Here is a 20,478-nt window from a genome sequence, read left to right as displayed (position 1 = left end):
GAGAAAGTGAGACAAATGACGATAAAAATCTACAGAGACATGGAGCGCAAAAAGAAAAACTTGAGAGAGCAGAAGATTAGAAAAAAAAGCCTCAAGGAGGAAAGGAAAGAAGAAGAAGAAAGAGAAAAAAAAAAAAATCGACAGAGCCCACACAGAGTGGCCTAACCCTGCTGCGGGTAAGGAGGAGGAACAAAGACAAAGTGTGGTGAGGTGGAGGGGAGAGAGAGGAGGAAAAGAGAGATGAGGAGTTCAGAGAGTGCGAGCAGGCAGAGGTAAAGGTGGTGAAGAACAAAGACGCGCTGTAGGAAGGGAGAAGTCAAGTCCCACGTCGGACTGCTTCCACATGTGAATAACACTAGAGCTCATGCTGCGGTGAAGAAAACAAGACCTCAAAGAGACTAACGCGGGGACATTTTCAGCAGCTGGACATCATCGATGACAAACCTGATACAAGAGCACAAGTTCAGCTGACAGCTACTGTACACCTCTGTCACACATAAATCCTGTGTTTGACAGCGTTCATGTAGCAGACAGCTGTCTCTTCATAATCCCTGCTTGTCCTCATTAAGGGATCTAAAAACTGCAGCGTTAGATCCCTGCTAATCTGAATCATTTGACGAAACCTTTTTTAAATACAGTTGATCTGCTCTGAAGCAAAGTGTGAGATCTTTCGCTCTTAAAAGTTTCCACTCTCAGGTTCAGATGAGGGGAGTCATGGTGGCAGGCTGCGCAGGTGAACAGATCGGACCCTGTAGGAAATGAACAACCACTGCTTGATGTGACAATTGTCTCCAGTTTTGTGGTGAGATTTGAGAAGGAGAGGGGCTGAACTTACAGGTGAAGCTCTCCAAAAACAATTCTGCAATATAAAATGAATGATTAGACTGCTTCTCTCTCTCTTTTTTTTTTTCTTTCGTTTTGTTTCAAATGGCTCCACTCCTTTAACCGGAAACACAGACGTTTAAGGATCTAAAGATTCACTCTTTGTAAAAACAAAATGTGGTATCTTTTCCCGGCGACTCATTTAAGAATATCAATGATTTAAAAAAAAAATAAAAGAATAAAATAGGAGGAGCTGGGGGGAGGGGGGTGAAGCGGGGGTCGCAGGAGGCAGGCCATGATTAAAAAAAAAGGATGTTGTAGTCATATCCAAGGTTGCGGGCGAATCAAAATTCAAAGCTATAATGAACCCCTTTTGCTGTGTGGCGTTTAATTGGATGTATAAACAGTATTAACTTTCAAAGAGAAGAACATACAGTTGATAGGAAATATAGGAAAGCAGCCTCATTACAACCACGACGATCGGACTGGTTGCTCACAGGTCGTGTTATACAAACATCATCGCACCTCTCCTCCAGCCAATTAACATGCAGCTTACTGTCACTATCAATGGCTCAGACGAATGTCACAAGCTAACAAGCAAATCAGCCGCTGGTGAAAAGATGTTAAATGAAAAGGTAACGTCATTACGAGCCATCATTGAATTTCTCTGTTGGTTGAAGCCCTCTCTGAAGCCAGAGACTGTTTGTGAGGGAAGAAGCTCCTCTGTCTACCGCTGATGTACGATCACAGATGCTCGGGGAGTTCACTGTTACCATGCGTTTTCACATATTCATGCATTTTTTATCACTTTGTGGGCGAATTATTCAAAATCTGACCACCACCTCAGGGCAATTCTTCCTTTAGGTCTGTGTAGATGTAACAGTATGTGCAAGCCTCTCATACTGTAGCAGCAGATCTATATTTGGATAGGAGCCAAGAGTACGTTGTGAGCTTAAAAGTAAACTATGTTTGCAAAGACTGGAATGTATGTCTGACATTTACAAGTCAAGGTAAAGTCATCTTTTACAGCCAGAATACAATTAAGACTGTTAACATGAAAACTCTGTCAGCCATTTGTGTTCTGTTGCTGCATTCTGATGTCGCCTAAATAAAGTCACAATTTCTTCATTGGACATTTACAGTAGGAACGCCCCCACTTAGCATGCACCTCTTATATCATTTAGAGGTGACGCTGTCTTCATTAAACCTTTATCCATATCGTATGAATAATGAACATTTACAAATGTGATGTTTTTGACCCAGGACATTCAGTACTTTGATCAAGTAGCTGTTCAAGTTGTATCAAGTAGTAGATTCACAAGCCTAAAGTACATCTGTTATTTTCATAAGGCGACTCCATATAAATAAATTACAGAGTCAGTATAAGAAAGAAGCCAACATTTATGGAAGCCACTAAAAACGTGATAGCCTGGTAACTCCATGATAATTCATTTACTTCAGGGTTGAATCAATTCACCCAAATGTTCTTTTCGTCACCTCTTGGGTCCACGCGGGGTGTAATACAGCTGCTGTTCACTCTGTGACTCATCATTATGTCGTCTATAATTCAAGCGTTTAATTTCATAGAACTCCGACCCAAGCATTGTAAAACAAAATCGTGCAGAATGACCCATGAACCTCTCTGCTCCTGATATAGACATCCCTCCCACATTAGCCCTCTTTCCTCTCGTCACCTCTTGGGTCCTTGGATGCTGATCATCCCCATGTCCTCAGAGTGGTCCGTCAGCTGGCAGTGAAAGCCTTGGTCCTGAAGAACGGTTCGGATGTGGTTCCAGTTGTGTTCGGCTACGCCTCCTCCGATGGCCAGGTAGTACGCATCTCCTGGGGGAAAAAAGGCAGGAGATGAAAGGAGTCGTTACAAATAATAACTACTGACGAGACACTTTGAGCGGGAAAGCAAAGACTGCATCTAAAGTTCATAGAACAAACAAATGTTGTTCATTTTGATTGGTAAATGACTTCAACATGAAGTTGATGTTATAAATTTGAGGAATTGATTTCTGATCAACTCATAAATTAATTAAGACATTATTACAGTTCTTACACAGAGTGATAACTATTAATGATTATAAATTTGTGTATCACTGTATTAACAGATCAGGTTATAAAGCACATGTAAATCTATAAAAGTTGAACGATTGGCGTAGATATCGAAGAGCATGTATTGCATAATTTCAACTTACCATCTAAGATGGTAATTTTCTTAAACAAACACAGGTTTCTCTTTTGATGTACAACAATCAGCCCCCATACGCCCCCATCAGCACCATCTGGTCTCAAACTGTAGATGCAGTGTTTACGTTGACCCCTGATCGCAGTCTTTAATTTCATATTTTCAGGAGATTCTGCTGCAGTGGAGGTATGTATGGTGCATCTTTCATCCCATCCATTTCTCAGATGAACCAAACCTCCCACCAAAGCTTATAAACCCAATGTTTTTAGAGTTTTGTATCAGCAAATGTGTAGAAAAAGTCTTTAAGTTCCCTCTTTGGGGGTTTTATATGTGCATATTCAAAATGTTGAAAAGAAAACGAAAGGCTGAACTGTAAACATGTTAGCACTTTAAATTAAGGCCACAATATCGACCATTCACTAGTTGCTTATTAGCATGCTAATTAGTAGCATACTGGCCATAATTATTAAGCGCTTATCAGTACCTTACTCTACATGACCTGCGTATGGCCCTGGTAAGGCAGAAGTGAGCAAAAGCATATTCAGATCATAATTCATGTTCTACATTTTCCTAACTTACTATCAATAAGAGTTAATTAGGAGGGGAATGACAGTAAACTTTTAGCTAGGAGGGTGCTAATATTAAGCACTTCATAATGACTAATAAGCCATCAGTATGCTACTAAGCAACTAAATACTGGTGAATATGACCAGTGACCATGATATGAAGCGCAAACCCTTTCAATTAGGGTTAGATTTTTGAAAGAACACGATTTTTTGTGAACTTACAAAAATACAACAACAGAATCATCCAGTAGAGAAAGACAATAGAGTAATTTGTGTTGAAAAGATGTGTGGATAATGAAGGATGGTAGATTTCCAAAATATAAGATGTCATTGATTGAATTCAACTGAAGGGGACAGAAGAAAACAAACAGATGGGGGGAGTAGGAGAAAAGAACAATGAATGCTTCATATTTAATGTAATGATAGACCAGAGCAATAAATACAATTCAAAAATTAATTCAAAATGAGCTCCCAGTTAGTGAGGAGTGAGCAATATATCCACCAGCAGTAGAAAATACAACAATTACAGGCATGGCAGGGATGGGTGATGGAGGCATGACAAAGACAGCAGTACATAATACAGTGTAGGAGGTATTTATTATTACACACAAACACTGTTTCCTACCATTAGACTCCGGTGCCAGTGGCAGGTTGGCAGCCCCGGGCTCCAGCCTGCTTACTGTCAGGTCAGCCTCCGCCCCTCCTCTCTTATTCAGCATGCAGGTATACACAGTGGAGCCTGAAACACCCAAACACGAAACACATTATCAATAATTCTGACAGCAGACTTTGTAGGCCAACTTTAAGTGAGTAGCTTTATGGAAACGAAGCCAACGAAACCTCTGAATAAAAAATGAACCCAAATCTGAGGTCAGGCTCATATTTTATTATTTTTTTACTGATTCTTTGTTATTTGGTTTGTAAGCTTTTTACATGGGTTTGTGTGTGTGTGTGTGTGTGTGTGTGTGTGTGTGTGTGTGTGTGTGTGTGTGTATTTTGCTAGCCCTCTCGTGTGAATAAAAATGAATTTTTAATCAAGTGAAGTGTACTGACACCTCTTTCAGCACTCCTCTAGGGACTAGACTTTCCTTGACATCCTTTACTTTCAGTTAAATAGTTACCAAGGAAACGTCTGCAATGAGACCCAATCAAAAATGAATGATTGCTCAGAACACCAAATAACAAATGATCAAAATTAATTACATGTAAATCAATCAGTGAAAAGCCACTATTTAGCTGTCCCTCAGTAATGTCTTATTTCAATGAATGATAGATGTTTTCATGTCATTCTGTCACTGCCATTAAAGTGTGGTCACTGTAATTGCTCTTTATAGAGATCTGGGTATATGAATTAGATAGTGATCCTCAACCAGGCTGAGAAAGCAGGCTTGGCTGAAGTATTATCTACCAGATTGAAGAAAGCCAAGTTATTTGTTTTTTTTTAAAGCTACATTCGTAGGTGGGTGAGATCTGGCTGTCATCATTGGTGCAGGAGGATAAATTGGAAGGTGGCACAAGGCATCAATCAAACAAGTGAAAATTAAATTGTGACTTGTTTCACACAGGAAAAGACACTTCCTGTTGTGTGTTAAAGAAGAAGTATGCAACACCTAGAGTTCAAAATTGTTACTGCAGTCCAAATGAAAAAACAACAGAGAGCGCCCCCGCCCCCTCCTCCCTGAAGTGCATGCAGGTTGCCATGTAGTGGACACAGAAGCTTCTGTGTTTAGCAAACTCTGCATTGGTCTTAAAATCTTTCTACACTCTAACTTCTCTCTATTCTCAAGAACATCTCCAATACTTCTCTTTGTTTTTAAACATTTCTGGTCATGGAGAAAATATGATGATGTGAAGTTAGATCATCTTCTCTGTATAGATAAAAAAAAAAAAAAAAAGTTAATGTATGTTGTGGACTAGGTTTCTTAAAGGCCATAGGCCATCTTTCCTGTACAGCACTAAGTACTGAGAGTGGAGAAAGTAGGAATGTTATAGATAAGAGGAGAGAAGAATATCAGAAACATTTGGACTTCTGCCCTTTTCGACATCTTCACACAGCGGTCACTGTAGAAGACATATGTAGATGTTGATGTTGTTGATAAGAAACAACTGAATTGAGCAGCTCAGATTTCCCTAAGACCACTTTCAACAGAAGCTCTGACAGTTCAGATACTGACATTTAGAGTTAATAGACACTACATGGATGAGTTGACTGTTTTTGGCATCTTATTTAGTCTCTCCATCCACGTTGCCAACCTCTTCATCCTGTCAGTCTTTTTTCCCATCTGTCTGTGCCTCAGCGCATATTTGTGTGTCTGTCTGTGTGTGTGTGTGTGTGTGTGTGTGCGTGTGCGTGTGTGTGTGTTCTTGCTTTAGCACACTGACCTGGCTTTTTGTTGACATCAGCGGTAAACAGCCAATCAGCCGCCTTCTTGGCATCTGGTCCGGAGAGATAGAACTTTCCAAAGTAGGACATGTCAAACACAGCCACGCCGTGTCTACATGAGAGGCACTCGCTCTTAATCTGCATTTTAAAAAAGGCACAAAACACGCATCTAATATCACAAAACGAAACTTTAAACCAAAGTGCATCGTCTCTTTGCCAAATGCGACGGGATGACTGTATATTTTCAAAGCCACATCTTCAACTAAGGGAAGAAGTAACGAAGAGGGGTTTATCATGTTTTGCTAGAGAGCACATTTTGTGCCCTAAACCTCACAGACTGTTCTCTCACACTATACTGTTATGTCTGAACATGATGTTCCACTTTGAAACTTACTTCTTGAACAAATCAGAAAGTCAGGGATGTTTTAATAAAGTCGTCATCTCAGTGAAGCCCATTTTTACCATTACCATCTTACCACGTCATGATGTGGAGGGAAGTCAAAGGTGTACTCTTTGCCCAGCAGTTCGTTGTATTTGTAGTTCACATTCTTCTTAATGTCATAAGCTCCATAATAATCGTAGTCTTTAACCTTTGCAATAATAAAGAGAAAAAAGTCAATTAATTATCACAGTTTCAAAGTACACAGACAGGACAAAGCATTTGGCAAGACACCATGTCATTGTAATAAAAGTAACATCTTTGTTATTGTTGTCCTTCTGTGAATATGTGGCTGTAAATAGATGACCAGCTTGCAGGTTTCTGAGTACAATAAATGTGTGACATTTTAATGTGCGCGTCTCACAGGAGCAGGTGAGTCTTTGTTGAACCAGCCAGGTCTTTCCCAACCATGTCTCTCCTGGAACACGCAGCCCTGCTCGGTCAACACCTAAAACAAACAATCACACACATGCAGAGATAAAATCAGAACAGAGAGCCCCAGACGTCACGACAGTAAACTACCTCGGGTTTCCTTTGGGAACATTCACTAAAAATATGCAAACGCGGACAAAATTGACATTTTTTATACTACTTTTGAAAGATTACGAGCGCATGTTGGTAATACTTCAATTATTTTATTCCTAAATTCAAAAACAAGGGGATTACCAAATCCTTGATGGGGAAAATGTTTCAAAATCAGAATCACTCCAAGCCAGATCTAACCCTTTCACAAATTGCTTCGGCTTTAAAGTATTTAAACTGTATGTTTAGATTTCTGTGACAACTCGGTGGCAGCAGAACAAGCTCCAAAAGTGTTGGCTAGCAAGTTTCCCATAACAACATTAAATCATATAAATGAATCAAAAATATGAGGAACAGATGAGAAACAATATTAAAAATAAAAATAGAAAAACCTCCACATATCATATGTGTAGATTCCTCATGTCTTGACCAACGTTACAATGAGATACTTCAGAGATCACCATCCTGCTTGTTAAAATTGACAGTCGCCCACATTTGGTAGGTATGTTCAGCTATGCTCTCCTCCTAGCAGGCAGCTAGCTGTCTCTTGCCAAAACTTCCCACACCGAGCTATATTTACCATCTGTGCAACTGAGGTGGAGAGAATGTGTGAGCAGCCGTGTCAGAGACTGCTTGGTTGTGCTCTGAAATAATCTGCAAAAAGTAGACGCTCTCATAATTCGCACAGGGACAGTGTTATTGGAAGATCAAACGCCTTAAGCACCTCTTTGCATTAAAACATGTTGTTTTGATTAGGGGGCAAGAGCGAGTGCAGCGAAAAGAAGCTCATTTATCCAAATAATGATTAGTCTCTCTTATTGTTGGCCTTCTGCTCTCCAACACCCTAAAATTTCTCAATGTCTGACAGTAGGAAGGCTAGTTGCTAGGTGATGGCCCTCTACAAGTGGGGTCTAATGGGCTTGCAGCCAAGGGTTGGACAAACCCAGAGTTGCAGGGACTCTGCTTGCTCTTCTTTAAGCTACAAATCTGTCTAACTGTGACCAGTCATTTGTCTTTTTTAGCTTTAAATAAAATGATTCTATCATATTTATCAGGCATCATTATTACTGACTCTGCCCTCATTTAAAGCAAATTGAGTTTTTGGGCCAGCAGAGAAAGCTGTTGCGATAGGTAATGGTTTCTTTATCTTAGACTGCTGTACAACAGAGCACTAGATCTGCCAAAGTCACTTCATAAACACTGCATGCTAACATGGTCTACTGAATCTTCGAAGTGTTTAACTTTACATACATGTTATCAATAAATACCATTCTAGAAGTATACAAACTAAAGGCCACAATTTAAAACAACCTATAACACTTTTTGAAAAGTTTTCACGAAAAGATCTTAAGATGAAGCATCCTGTTAAGTCATTTTATGTGTATGAATCGGAACATGTAGCACACATCATATCAATCAGTGGAAGTGTTAATCTGGGGGCTGAAATGTGTGAGAACTGTTTTTCTAGAGGAAGATGCCGACAGGGACATGTAACCCAAGAGGGAATGTGTGGGGGCGAGGTCGTTTTTACAGGTTTTTGCCCCATAACGTTCCTGGAATTTTATTTGTACAACTTTAGCATAGCCAAAGATTTGTGTCTGATGTGTATGGCTAATCCAGAAGAGGATGTGAAAAAAAAGAACGTTTGCTGATTTATATTAAAAGGCACAGTATGTCAAATGTCTCTTGATTTAAGCAACAACAAAGATGCTGTCGAGGCTGGTGGGGAATCATGGGAGTGATTCTCTCTACTGCTCCCCACACACAACATTAACATTTGTTGAGGACACACAATAAAAACTAAAAAAAACCATGTACATGTATTTTCTCATTCTGTACCAGATCTTTGGAAAAGGCTTTTTGGGGAATCTAGCTAACTGAGCATGAAATGTGTCAGGGAAGTTAAATAACAAGCTTGAAGAACGCAGCAGAAACAAACCCCAAATTACATCGACAACATAGCTAATGCAATCTGTGTGACGGTAATCTGCTCTGAAAGAATGCCTGCACGCGTGAGTGGGTGCAAAAATTGCAACAGATAAAAGGTAAATGAAGTCTGAAACGGGAAAGCAGGGCTAAGTGGGTCATTAATGCATAAAATATGGTGACGAGTCCCATTAAGAGTTTGTGTCAGGCTGAGGAGAGAAAGGAAGCTGAAAGACATTCAGGACCAGGCCAGAGAAGCTAAGTGTATCACTTATAGTCATGTTGGCGAGAAGCGCATTAATAAATGTAGCTGCTGGGGATAAGTTACCCCGCTTCATGCTGTCTGCTTGAGCCTAAACCAGAAAGAGTGGAAGAGAGAGAGAGCAGACAGAGAGAGCAGACAGAGAGACAAAATGAATAAAAGTGTCAAAACAAACCTGACAACTCATATCTTTGCAAACTAATGTTTCACACATATCTTATGTTTAAAATATCTAGACATGACAAGTGATTTTTTGTTCTTATACGCGACTTAAATACTTTACTGGGGAGTTGCCAGATGTTTACGACGAGGGAGGCCAAACTGAAGTGCTTAATGATGCAGGGGTAATAAAAACTCAAAAATGTCTGAAGAGCAAAAATGTACTTTTCTGTTTCTGCTTTTGATCCATGATAACTCAATTAACCAGCATTTTTTTCCTCCCCGTCACGAGGACAGACATGACAAGGCTTAAATTTTCACTTTTAACAATTTGGAACCATGAGGTTTTTTATTTCAGCAAACATAAGACTTGTTGATTTTAAGTAAAGCAGTTTCAAGAATATGACCCAATTCAAAATCAATATGAAAGTACAAAGATGCGGTGTGGCGGCAGATCTCAGTTGCGGCGCTTTAAGCGGAAACGCGTTCAGAAGATGGCTATAGACTCACCAGACACATATTAAAGGGCACTTCTCCGGGGAACTTAATGAACCAAGAAATAACAGCCTTTTCAAACATATCTGGAGGGGAGAATTTAGCTTTACTTTGATCTGAACACACAATAGCTTTAAAGATGCTAAATGGACTGTAAAAAAAATTAAGTGTACATAAAAGGAAGTCTTGGCGTCGTTAAACGCCAACGCCTGGACACACCAGACTAACTGAGAGGTTATCTATAGTTCCCAGAAGCATCAGCAGCAGACAATGGCTTAAAGGTCAAAGAGTGGTTTGAACCTAAATCCTGCTTCTGATTAGACAGATGGACTGTCATAGTTTAGGTTTAGGTTTACTGGGTCGGCACCTGGGCTGGCCAATCAGATTTTGGAGAGGGCATGCCACCCCTGTTTACCCCCTGGCCACATCCATTCTTTAATCAGATTTTTAGTATCAGTAAATGAAGAGTGCTCTCTCCTTTTGTACATTTGTGGGCAAAAAGATGTTGAAGACTGCAAAACCCAGGCAGCAGCATTGCTTACATGTTAATTTGCCTTATCGCCACGTGATTGTCTCATTGATCCAATCAGACGTGAAGGCTACGGAGGTTAATGGAGAGAAAGACACAAAAGCATCTCTTGTTCCCTCATACAGAAAAAGAGATCGTGACAGGAACAAAGACGAAGGCAATGGCAGGAAGAAAGAAAGTCAGAAATAGATTAAGCATGAATAGCAGGATGAATGGAAGAGGAAATTGTGTTGGGGGCGGATGTCAAAAAGAGAAAATAACAGATGAAAGACAGAGTATGGAGGGCTGCGTGGGGATTCAGGTTCAGGGAGGAATATGAATGGTAAAGTAAAGATAAAAAGCAGTGAGTCATGCAACTCTAAAAATACAGTATAAAGGACTTAATGAAATATGTCTGGTCAGATGAAATGACAGCAGAGATCTTCTTGTTACTTCCAGAGGTCAGCTGGTTTGTTCTGTTGGTGAAACTTTGTCATACCTACACCTTATGACAGACAAAACACATAAAGGCTTTACAATCACCAAACTAAAAGCAGATGAATAAAACCAGGGTTATACTAAATCTTTTTCAAAAATAAAAGCTAAATATATGAGAATATAGTCTTGTTACATCACAGGGAGAGAAGCCAGAATGAAAAGCATTTCTGCTTTTATCTAATCTACCATGCTCAATTTTTCAAGAAAGATCTAATACACTTTAAACTGAGCTTACAATTCCCTTCTGTTTTTCACTTGTTTGGAAATCAGTCAATTACTTGAATTGATTAATGGAAATACAAAGAAAATGACATCTTTGAACTTTTGGTGCTACTTTTTGAACTACATTGCCTGATCATAGAAAAAAAAAAAAAAACTTTCTGCACTGTGCATTGTACCTGATGGAAGGGGTCCTTCCTCATGTTTCGGCTGGCCAGCGGCTCATCAAAGGGGAACACCACGGAGTAGTTTTTGGCGTAGGATTCATGGCTTCTCTCTCTGATCCAGCGCTGGTTGTCTGTAAGGGAGTTGTGGAAACGCCTGAGAGAAGAAGAAGTAGTATTCAAAAGACTGACACCCATACCTGATAATGAAGACATTCAGAATCTAAAAGTTTGGTCAGATCGTCAGAGAGCAGCATTGTACCAGTGAGGCTTCATGACTGAAATAGATTTGAGTTCTACCATTGTGGATTTTATACAGTGTCAAAGTGCATCAACGTACCTGATGTCATAACCGTACATGTCCCTCTCAGGGCGGCCATGTATGATCCAGTGAGCCAGCTCTCTGCCGCAGCCACCTCCCAGCATCATACCTGGGTCACAGGGAGACCTTGATAAGATTCTCTCACAGTCCAATGAAGTCACTTACATGTCAAACTGCCAACACAATGATTAAATACTATCTATCTATCTATATCAGTTATCTATTTCGATAACTGATATAGCCTTAAAATTAGATTTTTTTTATTTATGCAAAACTGTCAAATTTGAATCTTTTCTTCTAGAATAGTTAGCACGTTTTATTTTGCAGGAAATAAAGATAAACGCCAACCTTTGATCTAATTTCTTAACAAATTAATTCAATTAAATCTTTGTTTAAGGTCTGTAAGGTTTTATTTTCAGATCGTTGAAATGGCGCAAGAAGAAAAAAGGATGCCAAATGCAAACTCCCCCAAAATTGGTATGCTTGTCTAAAACATAGTAAACCCAACAATGTTGGAGATGTGTCAACCTTTCCGGTATGTTTTGTTGTAAACCAAAGGATATAGTTACCATATCAGTTTTTCCAATTTTTCACAAAGTACCAGGCGCATTATCAAGGCACAGGTTGGTAAATTGAAAGAGTGAAATCTCTCTGTATAACACATCTCTCTCTCTCTCTCTCTCTCTCTGAGGGCATGTCTGAAGGAGCATTGTCATGAATGCAGAGAACAGAAGAGCAGATTTGTGTCCTCTGTAAAACTCTGTCCTTACGATAATCTGCAGAGGATTGTTCTGACCTTTGGTCCATCATTTGACCTTCGCTCACAGCAGCCCCTGAGTGATCTGACCTCATCAGATGTCAAACTCAACCAGCGTATGAGCACTGGCAAGTCAATCTTTTATCCGTGCATGCCCAAAACTGCTGGATTAATGAGCTGCTCCCTTCAAGCAACCCCCCTTATACGGTTGTGTTGCTGCTAATTTGCATGTATGTGTGTCTGTGTGTGTGCGCATGGAAACACACTCAAAACAACACTGTTCAGCAGCACAGCCAGTGTGTCCTTGCCTCCCTCCATCGTTAGCTCTCGCAGCGACGCCTCTCCCTCTGTCTCTCATTACCTCGTACTGGGGTGCTGCCACTCCAGGCGAGGCCTGGGTGGACGCTTGAATGGTGGCATGAAAGGATGGACTGGAGAAGGGATAAAGAGATTGAGAGAGGAGGCTTGTTGGGGTGGAGGTGATGGAGTTCTTTCAAGACAATGTGATGTGAAGGCAACCAGGAAGGTGAGGTGGTGCTGATAAATGTCACCCCAGATAACCACGCTGATGTGTGAGCATGCATCTGCGTGTGAACTCTCATGCGTGTGCCTCCCCTTGTCTTATCTCCTCTCCCCTTCCCCCCCCCCCCCATCAGTGTCTCACACTATTATTGTGGTTTACATTTGTACCTTTCTACATCATTACCGTCTTTAGCAGTAACTCTCCTGCAGAGAGTTAAAGAGAGAGCTCGGAGGATTCATTTAAAGATATTTAATCCCTTTTGTAGCGTTTGAAAACTGCCGCTAGCAAATCAAAAATCTATCAAAAAGGGAAAAAACACACGTTTGTGTTCATTTTCCTCTACTGAAGTGAGCCAAGCAGCATGCTGTTTTTCAGGTGACATTCAGTAATACAGAACAATGATCTCTTTTTGAATCTAGGCTACAATTAGTGAAGGAGGTCTATGTGTTCAACAAGCGAATGTCTGATTTCAGTGTAACTTTGCATAAAGACTGATTGGAGGGATGAAACAGCTAATGTTGTTGAGTCAATCATCTTTCAAACCAATGTTCGAAGAAATCACACCCACTTTGATATTTTAAACAATTGTGTCCCCAAAGAAACTGTGCTCGCATGCGAGGCTGGTAGGAAATACACTTGTTTAACTTATCTGTCATTACTGATTTTGCTGTTTCTATACTGCTGCAGTATCATCAGGCAGAAAAAGCCCCCTCTGCACTATTTGCCTGTCTCTAAACGAAAGAGAACTGTGGAGTGGCTCGAAGACATGTTACCAGGTCAGTTATTCGACTGTTTTGAGTTTGGAGATGAGTAACAGGGAAGATTTATGCTAAAGGGCTATAAGTTCAAACTTTGAGTCAAGCATTTAGGCTGTATTTACCGGTATGTTGATTATTAGCTTATCATTTGAAGTGTACAGGCTGTTGACACATGTAAAGTAGCCTTCAAGGCTTTCTTCCTACAGAATTGTGCTGAACTTATCGAAACTCAATTAAGAAGAAATGAAAGACGCAGTTTTGTTCTGAACAAACCTTCCCATTGTCTGTCAAACTGCTCGGGAGAAGGTCACGACTACCCGAGCGAGAAGCTTCTCACAAATGAATACAGCGATGTCCTCACATTCTTTATGGTGTTCTCGCTAAAGTACAGGCAATTTTCTGTGCACTTAAAAGAGATGCAGAAGCCTCATTTACTTAGCCATAATACCTGGGAAGGTAATTATTGACGTGAATATCAATCAGACAAAATAAATGCACTCAAAGTCAGAAGGAATGTGACCGTAAGAATAAGAAACCTTGAGTTGTAAAGCAACAAATACAAGTACAGCATTTGATCAAAAGGAATTCTATCAAGTAAAACACCTTAAAACTAAGAAAAGAAATGAAACATGGAGGCTTAAAGAGCTACTGAACATTCAATGATTGATCTCTAATGTGAATGTGTCACTTTGGTTTCTGAATTACTCTGCTGTCTTGCCCTGCCTGAAGCAAAAGAAGCTGTGTAAACTCCTGGGTGTGAATGTGTTTCTTTGTGAGGGAGTATAATGGCCAGAAAATGTTTCTGTAACCAAGTAGAAAAGAGGACAGAGGTCTGATGATGCAAACACATTAAAAATGAAGACATTTGTGTGGTGCATTGATTAGTTTGTTTGCATGTTGAATTAATCTGTGTGTGTTCAGGCTGACAGAAGGCATTTGAAGCATCCTTGCTGCGCGTGGCGCTGCAAAGTCCTTCATTATTCAGCCACTGTGAGCAGGTGTGGTGTATTTGTGACGGCTGGTCCATTTCAATGAGCCTGTCCCAGCATGACACCTTCAAAACACAGACTAGAGCACATGAGGACTGCAGTATTTTACGCACCTCACTTTAGATAGGAACATCACGTTTGCTTGCTTCGATTATCAGAAAATGGAAAATTCATGTTTTTAAAGGCACAAGGTGATGTCTTCATGATTTAGTCACTTGTTTTTTTTCAGCACCAGATGCAAAGATATTACATTTAAAATCATCCATAATAAAGGAACTTCGCAAAGACTGGCATTTTGAACACAGGAATTGTCATATATTTTCTTGTTGCCTAAAATAATTGACTTCAACTGTAAAAAAATAAATAATTTGCATTAGTAGACTAATTGCTAAATGACCTTTTACTTTCACTACACAAATGAAAAGTAGCACAATCAAAATGAAACCCTGTGTGTGGATGACAAGATACAGTATGAACTGACCACCAACAGTGAGTTTCAGAATGAGTTTCTCTTGGATAAGTAGCTGAAAAAGAAAAAAACAGCAACAACAATGACATTAAAAATTAAAAAAAAAAAACCCAGAACGTAAAAATCTCTTTAATTTTCTCCATAGCAGATTTGATATTAAGTCATAATGTCATAATTATTCATGGTAGACTTACCATGAGCAACCGGAATGTGAAACCATGTATATGCTCATTTAGCAGACACAAGTTTGAGTAATAGGAACCTAATTTTAAGAGAAACATGGTTCATTCTGGATATCAGGGAAAAGAACTACACTACCCACGATCATAGACTGTCACAGCGATGTCTGTGACTGGTGGAGCCCGCTACCATGGCAATTCTGCGCCCTTCAGTGCAGAAAGAGAACAGATAGTTTCGCTAGCAGGCTAACTAGTTAGCCAACACGAAATATAGTAATAACCTTGTTATGCCGCTGTAAAAAAATTTTATCTGTATATTCAGCAACACAAACTACAAGATAGTACAACACTTCACTCGCATTAACAGTATAAAGTGTAATAAAACTTTAAATAAGATTTAGTATATTACGCAATGGATTGTGGGATAAGTAGTTCCTCGATTTAGGAAGAAAATGTACATATGAACACAGTCTTGTACCTTTGCCTTTTTGGCGCCAACAGAAATTACCAAAAGTGGTTGGTTTAATCTCTTGATACTGTATAATAGGGTGACCATATTTTGATTTCCAAAAAAGAGGACACTCGGGATGGCCGTGAGACACAAATTCAGTCAGGCTTCTCAGAGGTCTATGATCATGATTTATTATGCCTCAATGGTGCAAATGTAACTTCTGTAATGAAATCAAATGAAATATGTAACTACCTGTAACAAAATAATAGCTCTCTTTTCAAATAATGTGAAAATATGAACTCTTTGTGTTAGAAAATCCAGCTTTTAATATATCCCTTTTCAAGGTAACAAGATAAATAATACATTAGAAAAAATGCTCACAAAAATACTAACTTAACAAACAAAAATGATCTACTTTTTTTTTTTTTTAAGTCTTATTCATCCTGCTTTTCTTCTTCATCCTCCTTGTCTGCCCATCCATATTTTCTGCAGAACTGGTCTTTCCCAGCAGTTTCCAGTTGCTCAACAAATAAGCATAAAAGTCTTTGTAAGACATCTCTTTGCTGTTGCTGTGTAGCTGCTGTAGTGTTTTACAGTGTTTTTGTAGTTCATCTGTGAAGCTGCACTTACGCTTCGGCATTTTGTGTGCAATCAATGCTGCTCCGCTGTCAGCTCTGTTGCCGCTGTCTGCTGTTCCCAGTGCACGTCGCAGAGCCGCGCACAAAGCAGTCTCTCGAGAATTACGTCACGCAACGAAGTAGCTACCGTAGTATTTTGCGCCGGTCAATTTAAGTACAAACTTGATGGTTCCATGAAAGACGGTGAACCCCGGACATTTTCATGATTTTATAAAAAACCCCCGGACAAGACGTAAAAAGTGGACATGTCCGGGCAAAAGAAGACGTTTGGTCACCCTACTGTATAAGGACTTCATGAAATGTCAGAGGGAGGATATGAATGGGGAATTTTACTTCAGAGTCGCCGAAACAACTGTTGAGCTCTATCAATAAAACTGTAAGCTCACTCATAAGAGCTCAAAGTCTCTGCATCTCCAAACCTCTTGTCATTACAGCTTGAGAGGTTGACCATGAGGTCTTCAAGTAAAACTAATCCTCTGGTTGGGATTGCTTTACCCTTTATATTCCCTCTTTCTCTCAGTGTTTTTGCTGAGACACTCAGAGGTATAATAAATGAATTAGGTTAGAAAAGTAACAAGGTTTGTTTTCTTTTCACATATTGTATGTGTGTATGCGTATGTGCATGCGTGTGTGTGTGTGTCTGTAGGCGTGTTCATGTGTCTCCTCCAATGGACTCAGTAATGAAATCCTCTATTATTCATTTGTGCCTTGAGAGCATCCACCGAGCTCAGCTGTGACTGGGTCAAAATTTGGAAGAAGACTGTTTGGTCACCTCTCTTTGCTTGTTTTCTTCCCATTTACTTTGCAATATACTTTCTCAGAGGATTCCTTTGACCTTCCAAACTCTATTACTGTCCCCTCTGGGGAAAAGCTCTATACAAATTAGTATTTGAAACTATCAAACTGCGAGTACTATTGACATCATTAATTACTCAAATCATATGATCCACCTTCAATATTAGATATTTGCATCAATCACTCTTCCTCTCTATTTTTCTGTTTCTTTAAAATTCATGGCTTATCTTTCCTTCCCTGCAGGACTTACCAGCACTGTTGAAGCCACAGCCGAGGAAGAAACCTCTGACCTCTGGCGCTTCTCCCATTAGCGGCTTATGGTCTGCTGTGAACGATTCTGAAAACACATTTGGAGAGAAACTTTGTAGATAAAAGAGGCAAGAAATGAAAAAGCTATCTGATTGATCTACATCCTTATACTTTGCTCCATTAGCTCCAATAATGCTTTCACTGTATGTAACAGACCCAAGGGAATTAATCTTTGTCATTTTAGCAAGCCAGGTCTCCCTCTATATCACTCATGAAATAAAAACAGAACAGATTTCCTGTCTGAATGAGTGAATACTTTATAGAGCATACTCTGTTTTTGTATTCTCGTACTTGTTAAACGTCACCAGGGGGCTATCAATCAAAACAATAACAAAAGATTGCATTGACGCTACAGGGAATTCATGGGAGTGATTCTCTCTACTACAGATTGTTGTCAAGTTGAGGCAGAGAAAACAGTACGTCTACACACAAGTTAATGTATCCTAGTTTAATTTACATTACATTTTGATCACAGCAACACATACAGCAGCTTTCAGTAGCAGTTCCTGCATTCCTTTAAAGCAACATGCTCTGTTTCCACAGCAACAATAAACAGGTCATGTCTGACATGGCGGCTGCTGCGAGAAGAGATTTCCTGTCAAAACAATGAAATCAGAGATTTCTCTGGCTTTGATAACTGTTGGAAATATTTGAGATAATTTTGTGGATTTTTGATTCATTTTAGACATTTTACTGTAAAAAATTCTACGTATTGAATCTCTAATGTTTAAGTACTAAAGAATTTTTTTTTAATTATTTAGTTTATGAAAAAATAATGTCATATCACCACATGTGAGTTGGTACAACAGAAGAGTAGAAGATTTTGAGGAAATTGCCCTCAACTGGTGATAAAAATAAGCTACTCTTAGTTGTTCAGCAAATCAACTGAGCACAAAGAGATCCCAGGTTAAGTTCTTACAACAGCACACTTAAATCACAATTAAATCTCCCACACAATGTTTTCCTATTTTTATAAGTTGGCCACAAATGGCGGTCAATCGATGTGCTCAAACTGTAACACAGCCACACACCACTGGTCAGACCTGTAGCCATAGACTGGCTGTAGCAGCGACTAAAAGGCCTTCTCTCCAGGCCCTATTGCCTGGATGTAAAGGAGCTCAGTGAACAGCACCTATGGCAGTACTGTGTTCTACAAAATTGAGATCAACATTTTTTGGAGACTGTTTCAAGTTAAACTGGCATATTGACAATGCACATTCAGCACAGACATGGCGGCTAAAAGTGCAAAGAGGACCAAAAACTGGTGGTGCTAGCACTGCTAATGTTAGCCATGCTCCACAAACTAAAGTAGATTGCCTCCAAATAAAAAAAATATGACTATCTTTTCTGATATTTAGACTTGTTGGTTAGTCTGTATTAAAAATTTCATTTTAACTGAGTAGGAAATGGGCTGCTTGAAACATCCTTAATACATACACGTACAGGTTTGTACAGTTTTAAAATACATCATCTTAGGATGTTAATCAGCCACCCTCAGTCTGTTAACCTTTAACTTCAACTGCTCTGTTCATCTGCATTCAACCTTCATCACTGCTAAAAGACCTCGTTACTGCACGTACTCCCTTTTGGTTTTGAATCCTCTTGAAAACGTATAATCATTTTCTATTTTCTCAGCTCTCTCTCTCTAGAAGGACACAGCTTAGGACTCAGCTCACCGACTACAAAAACAGAACACTCAGAAGAAGAACATTAAACAAAGGATGAAAAGGTAGATAGTGCTTTTCAACAACATCATCCTGACCTTGAAAAAAAACTTGATTTCAATGTTGTTTATTCCTTCGAGTTATTTCTAACCTGACTGCTGACATTATGGAGTTATTAAGTATAAAATCTAATATTTTTTCTCTCCATTTCCTTTATATTGCTCGTCTCTGCCATTCTCAACAAGTTATCTTCATCATCTTCCAAGCTTGACTTAAGTTCCCTTTTTCCGTTTAAAATCAATTAACATGCTGGTGAAAAATCTATCCAATAGTATCACTTTTTTAAGCCGCTACAGATGAGTTTATAACTTGGGAAAATATTTTCTACTCTGGCTAGAGCTACTGAAACTTTTTCATGACTATTCATGCGCAAAGGTTGTCCAGCAGGACACTCAGGAAGATATTTCACAGACGGTTAGATTTCACTTTCAAATGAGTCTGTGTCCAAATTAGTCATTGTTAAGAAAGTTACTTGTTCCCTGTTGTGGTCCTGAATGTTGAAAAGTGCTTAAATGTACAATATGTAGAAATGTATTAGAATGTTTACACTAAAATTGCTAAATGAAGAGAAAGAACTCCAATGATCCCTTGCCAGCCTCAATGTTATCTTTTATCATTTATCATCAGCCCTCTACATACTGGGCCTTAAAGTGACTGCAAAATATTGATTGCTTATATGGTAGTAATGGTTCTGTGTGTGAATATAAGTGCACACGTGTGTTTGCGAGTACCTGGTCCACAGACAGTGGATTTGATGCCAGTCTGCTCAAGAGCAGGAACCCTGTTGATTGCACCCTCAATATGTTGCATGAATACGTCCCAGTCCAGATCAAACAGGCTGAAGGCAAACTTATCAGACACCTGGAATATAAAAAAAAAAAGAAAGAAAGAAACACAGCTATTTTAAGTCACTTTCAAACAACTAATGTGCGTAAGGGTTTAAGGGCTTGGCGTTCTTACACAGGCTGGACACGAGGCATGTCGATATTTAAATGCTCACCCAGTCTGGGATTATCGTTTTTTGTTTTGGCACGATGACAAAAAAACCTTGTGCAATGTGGAGCAAATACCCACCTAATGGGATACTGTTATAAAGCTTTGAACAAAAAATACACGATGAAATGCAAAATAAATCAGTACCTTCCTTCAGAATTACGCTAGTAAGGAAAGTGAGATGATTACGGATGATCAGTTGGGAGTCTTTTTATTCTGCTGAGATGTGAAATTAAGGGTTTCTCAACTGAACTTTGAGTGCACACTTGATTATCAGTTTTCAAGTTTGAGAAAACTATTAAGTCATCCAACCAGAGAGAAGCTGATAGGGGACCTGATCATTTCCATGAAAAAAAGGATTCTCAAATGTGCCAGGAGGGAGAGAGAGAACGTAATCGCGTCAGTCTGTTCCGA

General features: G+C 39.4%; 1 protein-coding gene and 1 long non-coding RNA gene across 3 annotated transcripts in view; both read right to left on the bottom strand.

The window, feature by feature from the left end:
* sardh (sarcosine dehydrogenase) overlaps positions 1–20,478 on the bottom strand; it is a 41,652-nt gene that overhangs the window by 8,285 nt on the left and 12,889 nt on the right. For both annotated transcript variants that reach the window (XM_079365157.1, XM_079365156.1), the window contains exons 9-17: positions 19,803–19,932; positions 17,289–17,375; positions 11,498–11,588; positions 11,173–11,314; positions 6,769–6,852; positions 6,442–6,555; positions 5,965–6,103; positions 4,208–4,321; positions 2,517–2,664 (exon numbers count right to left, since the gene is read on the bottom strand). In XM_079365157.1, coding sequence (XP_079221283.1) covers positions 2,517–2,664; positions 4,208–4,321; positions 5,965–6,103; positions 6,442–6,555; positions 6,769–6,852; positions 11,173–11,314; positions 11,498–11,588; positions 17,289–17,375; positions 19,803–19,932 — 1,049 coding nt within the window. The remainder of the gene's footprint in view (positions 1–2,516; positions 2,665–4,207; positions 4,322–5,964; positions 6,104–6,441; positions 6,556–6,768; positions 6,853–11,172; positions 11,315–11,497; positions 11,589–17,288; positions 17,376–19,802; positions 19,933–20,478) is intronic.
* Positions 15,089–17,268, bottom strand: LOC306837464. Its single transcript, XR_013780936.1, has 2 exons — positions 16,524–17,268; positions 15,089–15,683 (listed from the first exon to the last, which is right to left on the bottom strand). It is a non-coding gene; the product is annotated as an uncharacterized lncRNA (long non-coding RNA).

Source organism: Symphodus melops, assembly GCF_947650265.1.
Source record: "Symphodus melops genome assembly, chromosome: 16".
NCBI lineage: Eukaryota > Metazoa > Chordata > Actinopteri > Labriformes > Labridae > Symphodus > Symphodus melops.
This window is presented reverse-complemented; position numbering and strand designations above follow the sequence as displayed.